This window comes from Syngnathus scovelli, chromosome 6, assembly GCF_024217435.2.
Source record: "Syngnathus scovelli strain Florida chromosome 6, RoL_Ssco_1.2, whole genome shotgun sequence".
NCBI classification, from domain to species: Eukaryota; Metazoa; Chordata; class Actinopteri; order Syngnathiformes; family Syngnathidae; genus Syngnathus; species Syngnathus scovelli.
In genome coordinates this window covers 6,262,687-6,272,218 of record NC_090852.1, presented here as the reverse complement: position 1 = coordinate 6,272,218, position 9,532 = coordinate 6,262,687, and the positions used below count along the sequence as shown (strand labels likewise).

The window sequence follows — 9,532 nt, the reverse complement described above, 5'->3', positions numbered from 1 at the left end:
GGCTTTTTAGTGGGGGTTTTTTATTTTATTTTATTTATCATATGGCCTCATGTAAAACATGAAGAACAACGTTTACACAAAAAGGAGTATCTTTAATGATTAAAAAAAACAATCACAAAATACAAAAAAAAAAAATTATATTCAAAGAACAATGCAATGCAAGTGGAGGGAAATACTAAGAATAAAAAAAGTCAGTTTGTCAATAATAATGGACTGACTAAGTTGGATGAATGGCTCTCCAGTGGAAAGTCAAATATTGGGACTGGGGCAGGTCTGGAGGGGGAAGAAGGCTTCCGGAAAAAGCAAGCGAAACTGTCCGAGCGAGGGCTGAACACTGACCTGCGGCGGCCATCAGACAGGAAACTGCTTCCTCACTTTGTCAGCTAACTCAGGATCCGCTTGGGACAACATGAGCAGCAGGTGCTGAAACTACCAGACGAAAGAGAACAAGTTAAAAAAAATGGTTAGGTTAATTTTCCACATGAGTTGCTTGCTTGTGACATCAGCATGTCCTCACCTGACACAAAGACCAACATTTTTATATTTATTTTTCTTCCGTTATTACGATTTGATGATAAAGCAAAACTTGAAAAATCAAATTCCTATTATGGTCCTGTCAAAAATAACAGGCTAAATTAAATTAGACATCTTCACAGGTCTGCAAACATCTTTCGCTTGAATATGAAGATACTGAAATGAACTTACTGATGTCTGATAGTTGGGAAGTAAACTTCCAAAAGCCGTTAGATAGTTCTTCTCTGTCAGGTAACCTCGCTTTACTAAGGCTTTTACCGTGTCCTGCAAAAAAAAAATATATATATGTATATATAATCGTTTTTATTTATTTTTTGGTCAGTCTTGGCTTCACTAATCTAAAAATCTCCTGTGACACTTTCAACATTACCTTGGAGGTCCGACTACATATGTCTGACAGAAATTCACTTGTGATTTCTGATAAAGTTAGGAGCTGCTCATCTTGAGCATCTTCCTTACTCGTAGAATCTTCTTTGTGGTCACTCTGGCACTGCATCACCCTCAAAATGGCTCCAACAAGAGACAGACCTCAGAGAAAAAGAACAACAACATATTCAGACTGCCTGCAATTTGTTGCCCGGCAAATAATTACACTTGCTTGTGTCATCTTTGCTGCCCGACTGTCCCTGGAACCCATAGAGCGCTTGTAAAACAGAAAAGGCCTGCACCAAAGCGCTTTTCTGCTCCTGCAGAACAACTGCAAGATCATTTGGCTGGCAGAGGTCATCGCAGACAACCTCACACACAAAATTCCATGTAGCTTTTCCTGGTCCTTCACTGGAAGCTGGAAGAAACAAATGGGACAATTTGTTCTGTTTAAACTGCTCAATGGATCCCATAACTGTGTTCATCGCACTTACCAAACATTTGAATGCCCTCGTTTACAGTAGTTAAGAGCTGCATGATATGAAGGTAAACCTCCAAGCCGTTTAGACTCTCTGATCTGTATGCATAAATAAATAAAATAAAATTACCGTAATTTCCGGACTATAAACCGCACCAGCTAAAATTCAGGGATATTTTAGTTTTTTTCTTACATAAGCCGCACCGGACTATAAGCCGCACGTGCACATGAGTTTGTTACAAAAAAAGACAGTACACAGAAAGCCGTAAAAATCCATAAATACGCCGCGCGCCATTTAAGCCTCAGGGTTCAAAGTAACCTTCTGAATAAAATGCATTAAAAGTTCACATTCATTACAACTTGTTTTTGGTGAGCAAAATGTCAGAAGAATTGAATTTAAATGCTGATTGATTGGGTTTTAATACAATGCAGATGGTCCAAACAGCGCCACTGCTTTGTGTAATCTCTGAGTCACATGGCAGACTAAGAGAAAGGGTTTAGAGCCCTTTGATGCAGGTCACCTAGCATACATTCCTACTGAAGCTCATAATAGTCACAAGCAACACAACCAGAATAAGCAGCAGCCATAGTAGTGTTTCAAAATAGTATTTTTGTTGTTGTTTCTTTTCTTCAAGATACCGCACAACAGTGGTCCACAGCCTTTTTACGAGTGTATAAAAGTGATCAAGCCATCACAAAAATCACGAAAAAAATCGTACATAAGCCGCACCTGACTATAAGCCGCAGGGTTCAAATTTTTGGAAAAAAGTCGCGGCTTATAGTCCGGAAATTCATCCATCCATCCATCCATTTTCTGAACCGCTTAGTCCCCACGGGGGTCGCGGGCGTGCTGGAGCCTATCCCAGCCGTCATCGGGCAGTAGGCGGGGGACACCCTGAACTGGTTGCCAGCCAATCGCAGGGCACACAGAGACAGACAACCAATCGCACTCACACTCACACCTAGGGACAATTTGGAGTCTTCAATCGGCCTACCAAGCATGTTTTTGGAATGTGGGAGGAAACCGGAGTGCCCGGAGAAAACCCACGCGGGCCCGGGGAGAACATGCAAACTCCACACAGGGAGGGCCGGAGGTGGAATCGAACCCGCACCCTCCTAACTGTGAGGCGGACGTGCTACCCAGTGCGCCACCGAGCCGCCCATAGTCCGGAAATTACGGTAGATAAATAAAAAAAATAAATGAAAAAAAGAAAAAGAAAAAAAAAAAAATATATATATATATATAATAAATATAATAAATACAATGCACTTTCAGCTGGAGACTCATACCTAAGCTGCTTGGCACCCTCGAGAAGGCATGAGGCTAAATCCAGACAGCTATCCCCATCATCGCTCTGCTCACCAGGCTGAGCTGTGATCCAACTTTTCATCAGCTCCTCATCAAGGTCAAACAACTTGTCAACGAGCTCGCCTACTTTCTCGAGAAGGTCCGCTGGAAAAACAGCACCACTAACGTCAGCAATCAATGGGACAAAGAGTTGCTGACAAGGACAAAATGTTGTGTAAGCCTGGTGTGTTATCTAAGATACAGTCTCATTTGTCATACTTATGTACACAAGCCAAAATGAAACATGCACCTAAAATAATACGTCATTGTTTTAGTTTGTGACTTCCGTGAAATGATCTGCGTTTATATTGTATGACGATAGCTGTTGGTCCTTTTTTTTGGCTCAATTGAAGTTTACATTTTGTCATCATTCACAAACCAGATGGCATCCTACTGAAAAAACATTTTAGAAAATTTACCACTGGTGGCACAGCCTGCATTCAACTACGTAGAAATTTTTGTTAAGGCAGATTTTCGGTAACTACACTACCGTTCAAAAGTTTGGGGTCACCCAAACAATTTTGTGTTTTCCATGAAAAGTCACACTTATTCACCACGGTTAGAAATAATGATTTGTATTTGAAATAAGATTTTTTTTTACATCAAACTTTGCTTTCGTCAAAGAATCCTCCATTTGCAGCAATTATGGCATTGCAGACCTTTGGCATTCTAGGTGTTAATTTGTTGAGGTAATCTGGAGAAATTGCACCCCACGCTTCCAGAAGCACCTACCACAAGTTGGATTGGTTGGATGGGCACTTCTTGCGTACCATACGGTCAAACTGCTCCCACAACAGCTCAATGGGGTACAGATCTGGTGACTGCGCTGGCCACTTCATTACCGATAGAATACCAGCTGCCTGATTCTGCTCTAAATAGTTCTCGCACAATTTGGAGGTGTGTTTGGGGTCATTGTCCTGTTGTAGGATGAAATTGGCTCCAATCAAGCGCTGTCCACTGGGTATGGCATGGCGTTGCAAAATGGAGTGATAGCCTTCCTTATTCAGAATCCCTTTTACCCTGCACAAATCTCCCACCTTACCAGCACCAAAGCAACCCCAGACCATCACATTACCTCCTCCATGCTTAACAGATGGCGTCAGGCATTCTTCCAGCATCTTTTCATTTGTTCTGCGTCTCACAAACGTTCTTCTTTGTGATCCAAACACCTCAAACTTGGATTCATCCGTCCACAACACTTTTTCCCAGTCTTCCGCTGTCCAATGTCTGTGTTCTTTTGCCCATCTTAATCTTTTTCTTTTGTTGGCCAGTCTCAGATATGGCTTTTTCTTTGCCACTCTGCCCTGAAGCCCAGAATCCCGCAGCCGCCTCTTCACTGTAGATGTTGACACTGGTGTTTTGCGGGTACTATTTAATGAAGATGCCAGTTGTGGACCTGTGAGGCGTCTGTTTCTCAAACTAGAGACTCTAATGTACTTATCTTCTTGCTCAGTTGTGCAACGCGGCCTCCCACTTCTTTTTCGACTCTGGTTAGAGCCTGTTTGTGCTGTCCTCTGAAGGGAGTAGTACACACCGTTGTAGGAAATCTTCAATTTCTTAGCAATTTCTCGCATGGAATAGCCTTCATTTCTAAGAACAAGAATAGACTGTCGAGTTTCAGATGAAAGTTCTCTTTTTCTGGCCATTTTGAGCGTTTAATTGACCCCACAAATGTGATGCTCCAGAAACTCAGTCTGCTCACAGGAAGGTCAGTTTTGTAGCTTCTGTAACCAGCTAAACTGTTTTCAGTTGTGTGAACATGATTGCACAAGGGTTTTCTAATCATCAATTAGCCTTCTGAGCCAATGAGCAAACACATTGTACCATTAGAACACTGGAGTGATAGTTGCTGGAAATGGGCCTCTATACACCTATGTAGATATTGCACCAAAAACCAGACATTTGCAGCTAGAATAGTCATTTACCACATTAGCAATATATAGAGTGTATTTCTTTAAAGTTAAGACTAGTTTAAAATTATCTTCATTGAAAAGTACAGTGCTTTTCCTTCAAAAATAAGGAAATTTCAATGTGACCCCAAACTTTTGAACGGTAGTGTATATTGTACAGTTGAAGCTAACGTTGCAGGTGGTGCACATCGCACTGAAGCATTTGTAAAAGTAAGTAAATGTAAATACTGTTGGTTGAACTGGACATGATGAAAAGGAGGTTGGCGCGCACAGACGTCTGCTGTCGTATTCGCTGAAGCCAGAGGGAAGTGACATCTTTTTGGGAAAGGCAGGTCAGAATCAATCTGTGAACATCACAAGAGAAAATGAAGAATTTGCTGAGGGTTGTCTGACGCCCTCTCAGAAGATGCTCACGACACCTGCTTGTCTCTAGAAGGGTTGGTGGCTCAGTATCTTCAAACAGAAGCAACAGCACCGCCCTGTGGACAAACAGGAAATCGCATCAAAAAAGGATGAACGACAACTTCGTATATATTTGAATGCAGGCTGTCGTTTACCCCAAATCTTCATTTTGGCTAAGAGTCAAACAAGTGTCTGGAAAGCAAGCAATGTTTCCTAGTATTCCTACACAAATTTCCTAAGGAAGCACAACAAAGAACTTTAATAAATTATACAGGCTCATAAATAATGTTGTTTTGAGTTGAAAATAAAATGTTACAAAGTTCAACAGGGGAACTTACTGTCAGACGTGGATTAGTAGATCTGGCAATCACTCCAAGAAGGATGTCTGTAGTTTTGAACTCTTGCAGGAAACCAGCCACATCCTGCACAAAGTAAATTAAAAACAAATAAATATATTATGTATCCAAGGCTTGACATTAACAATGACACACCCACCTTATCCATTGCCATGTCCCAAACTCGACATAGATCATCTTCCTCATCATCAGTCAGTTGCATCTGGCCATCTGACTCCTCTGAAATTTTTGTGACCATCTGAGTGAACCACATGTCATGATTGCAATGTGTGACAAACAAAAGCGCCCAATGTTGCAAGGCTTGCACATCAACAATGAATCATTTAAAAAAAATCAAGATTAGGTTTTGCAGAACTTTCGTTCTAAAAACTGCAAAGATTTTTTTTTTCTTGTAACCTGGATGAGATGAGACAGTGTGCTGAAAAGCCAGTGCTTGCTGTATACTGTGTCTCCAATTGCATCTGTCGCTTCAGCCTCATCTCCATCGGCTGTATTTGGAGGAGGTGATGGATTCCGTTCCATTTGTGGGGAGAGATCTTTCAGTGGTGAGCTTGTCTCTCTTACTACGCCTTCAGCATCATCAATGCTGTGATCTGAAATTAGAAAAGTGAAAATGGGGTAATATATTCGTCAATAGGACAGAATCGACAGTCCAAAATCGTGTTTGAGCTAATAAGTGACCATTATGAAACATCAATGTGCTTTACAACTTTAGCTAAATGCTACCCATTGGAAGAGCTTAGATCAATCAATTTTTCTGATGCACACCTACGATGTAAACACTCTGACTTACCCATTGTTGCCGTTTATTTAGTAGACATAATAATCGGTGGCGATTGCGTGTAGCACTGGAAAGTAAAATCCTTTTCAAATTATTACCACCGTACAAGTTGAACAGCTAGCGCATGCGCATTGTCGGGACATCACTGTCTTCTTCGTGAAGTATACGCATCATAGTTCAACCGAATGGCGCCCCTGCGGACAATTGAGGGATCACATGTTTATGGGATCTACTTGAGGGTTGGTGACTAACGATTTGCCTAATATTGCATTTGGATTTCTTTTTTTCTTCTCATATTTAATTCAGTGTTGTGCGCTTTACTCTTCTGGCCCTTATTTAAACCGCGGCAATCAATAACGCATTTAGTTGGTTGATGAAAGTTTTGCAGAATATTTGTTCACATAGTTGCTATGTGCTTCCTTCATTTTATACAATCTCATTGGATTTATGTAATTCTGACATATCCCATACGTCTCTGTTGTGTAATTTTCGTCATACTATGTTTGCAGTTTTTAACACGTCCAAATATCAGATGTTAGAAAAGCATTTTAGAATATTGAAGGCTCTTTGTGAAATAGTACCGTTTGCTAACTAAATTTTCTTGTTACGTAAGAGTCCAACATGTGCTCACTAAATGTTAAAAATTGCAACAAATGTCTATAGCAGGGGTCACCAACACGGTGCCCGCAGGCACCAGGTCGCCCGTGAGGACCGCATGTGTCGCCCGCAGGACTGTTCAAAAATTGGCACTTGTCAGTGAGCTGCATCTATTTATTTTACAGTCAAACCTCGGTTTTCGAACGTCTCGGTTCTCGAACAAATCGGAATTCGAACAAAAAAATCGATATTTTTTTGCTTCGTTTATCGAACGAAATTCGGAGGTCGGACCTCGCGAGATGAGCCGGAAGGACCCGAGAAAACCCGACCGCGCGGCCCGGATGTCGACTGACTCCGTTGTTATTGTATTTTCGTTACTTTAAGGATTGTATTAACCCCTAATCATGCCTCCAAAGAAAGCAAGTAGTAAAGCCATCCTAAAACACAAAGACGCTCTTAAAGCAATGCAACAGTGAGCGCCCGGCGCGCTGTGGTTGCGCGATCAGACCAAATTAAGCTCCCTGCGAACTGAGATCCACTTAAATTTTGGAAAGTACATCAGTACTTTAAAAATACTTTCTAAATTTTAGCGACGGCTCTGTCACAATAAAGCTCCCTGCGCACTTAGGTCCACTTAAATTTAGGAAAGTACATCAGGACTTTAAAAATATTTTCCAAATTTCAGCGACGGCTCTGTCACAATAATGCGACCAGCGCGGTGCAGTTGCGCGGTGGGCGACGCGCTACGTTTGCGCGTTCGGTGGTGCGTTGCAGTTGCGCGATCGAACAAAAATGCGCAAATGAAAAAAATGCTTAAAAAAGGCGTTTTTTTTTTTTTTTTTGTCTCGAAACGGATTAAATTTTTTCCCATTATTTCGCATGGGAAAAATAGATTCGTAATTCGACCGATTCGCTTCTCGAACCGCCTTCTGGAACGGATTGTGGTCAAAGACCAAGGTTTGACTGTATTTTTGCTATTCTTGTTAAAATCACACTTAAATGTGAACTGGAAATTACAATAATAACACATAGTGAAAGCCAAATTGAGCAAACTGGCTATTTCAGAAGTGTGTGTCAAACTGGTAGCTTTAATCAGTACCCAGGAAGTAGCTCTCGGTTTAGGAAGGGTTGGTGACCCCTGGTCTATAGTGTCATTGTCCACCCTTCGCTTGTCATGTTTTTGGAAATGGGATCATCATTTCCATGGATCAAGGCAACCATTAACCTGTCATGTCGAGGGAAACATTTCTATGTCTTATATAGTCAAGGTTTGAAAAATACATGAATAAAGCTTCAGTTTATGTAAGTCAACAAGGCCGATATGTATTATCTTTTAATTTCGTGTTCTGTTAAGGTCAAGAAGATAGCTTCATAACTAGCAAATTATTACGAATCTATTGCAGTCTTCGCATACAATGAGGGAGTAAATGCAAGCCAATTCAATTGGTTCGATAGTTAAAGTGTTGAAAAAGCTAATCTTAATGTAACCAACAAGAATTGTAAAGTCACAAATTTATGCCCGTGCTAATCAAAATTGCTGTTCGGCAATCTGGTGCGTCCGCTGTCCACCTTGGGTCAACACAATTAAAGCTTTCAGTCAAGAATGACTCTACACGTCCTTATCATACAGCTGTACAATAGTGGGAGTTGTCCGTAACCCTGTTTGCACTTGGAGGAGCTTCCACTAAATCACTATTTGGGATCACGCAACGTAACCCTGTGTTCGGTTACAAGAAGTAATCATAATACAATGCGTAAGAATATTTTGGAGACCTAATGTTCATGATAAGCGAATATTAAAGACTGTTTCAGCATCTTAGGTCTGATATTAATGAACAGGTCACCCATTGTTCTTGGTACATGTCTAGTTTGTAAATACTGTTTCAAGGTCGCAAGATGATTCAAAGTAAAAGTTGGGTTTTACAATCGCACTGACATGATATGTTTGATGTGGGGAAAATTCAGCTCAGCATTTGAGAGCAAAATGAAATGGAAAAATAATAATCAATCAATCAATAATCAATAATAAATCAAATAAAAAATGTGTAAGAAAATTAATCAAGATGACCAATGATTTCCTGAACACTAAAAAAAACAAAGAAATCTTTTTGAAAGTGTTACAAAAAAAATCTAAACCAAAACCCAGCCGTGTAAAAAAAATCATCAAAGTACATTAATTCAGGGAAAATTTTAAACTGCATTGTGGAGATTTGTTTTAACAAGATTTAGAGGATTATCAAGTTTATTCAAGTCATCTCAAGTTTTCACAAGCCTTCTCTCGATGACGCATTTTGTTTTAAGAGTAATGGTGTCGTATCCAAGATTGTTTATCCTTAGAGCGTTGGGAACTACGTGTGTTGAGATACACTAAAGCTGATTGTGGCCTCTTTTGTGTGAGAAATGTTGCGTCTTCACTTTTGGTGCGTGCTTGTATTTAAAATATTACTTCATTTCCAACAGCATCTGTTCACTTTAAATATTCACTGCACTTGATAGGAAGAACTTCGAATAACCTTTATAGAAGACCAGGAATTGAATAATACCTTCCTCTGTGATTAATACTTGAGTGTCAGTGGCAGATTATGTTTTTCAATATCTTGTTCATGAAAATCTTTCCATTGATCTGCAAGCAAATTTGCTCAATGATGTCACAAGGAGGATGTGGGTATCATTGTATTGGCGTCAGACCTCCATTCAACTCGTTTTCCATGTGGTGGCAATAAAAGTTGCCTGAAAGAAGGTGTGATCAAATCGAGCAGT

General features: G+C 40.4%; 1 protein-coding gene across 2 annotated transcripts; it reads right to left on the bottom strand.

Annotated features, from left to right (window-relative positions):
- Positions 1-6,353, bottom strand: saal1 (serum amyloid A-like 1). 2 transcript variants are annotated; one of them, XM_049722137.1, is made up of 13 exons: positions 6,188-6,353; positions 5,791-5,987; positions 5,534-5,632; positions 5,377-5,460; positions 5,194-5,273; positions 5,056-5,115; positions 4,865-4,980; positions 2,669-2,831; positions 1,395-1,477; positions 1,133-1,318; positions 905-1,062; positions 706-798; positions 1-429 (listed from the first exon to the last, which is right to left on the bottom strand). In XM_049722137.1, exons 1-13 carry the CDS (start codon positions 6,189-6,191, stop codon positions 352-354), a joined length of 1,401 nt encoding a protein of 466 aa, XP_049578094.1. In that variant the 5' UTR covers positions 6,192-6,353; the 3' UTR covers positions 1-351. The 2 variants fall into 2 exon arrangements, with proteins under 2 accessions (XP_049578094.1, XP_049578095.1); XM_049722138.1 differs by having other exon boundaries at positions 994-1,062.
- Between the last annotated feature and the right edge of the window lie 3,179 nt (positions 6,354-9,532).

What these genes read in the sequence shown, in the direction of transcription:
- saal1 (XM_049722137.1), bottom strand. An exon ending in CACTGTCTCATCTCATCCAG is followed by an intron (nt 5,633 to 5,790) that starts GTTACAAGAAAA and finishes TGGTTCACTCAG; the next exon opens with ATGGTCACAAAAATTTCAGA. An exon ending in CTACTAATCCACGTCTGACA is followed by an intron (nt 5,274 to 5,376) that starts GTAAGTTCCCCT and finishes GTGCTTCCTTAG; the next exon opens with GAAATTTGTGTAGGAATACT.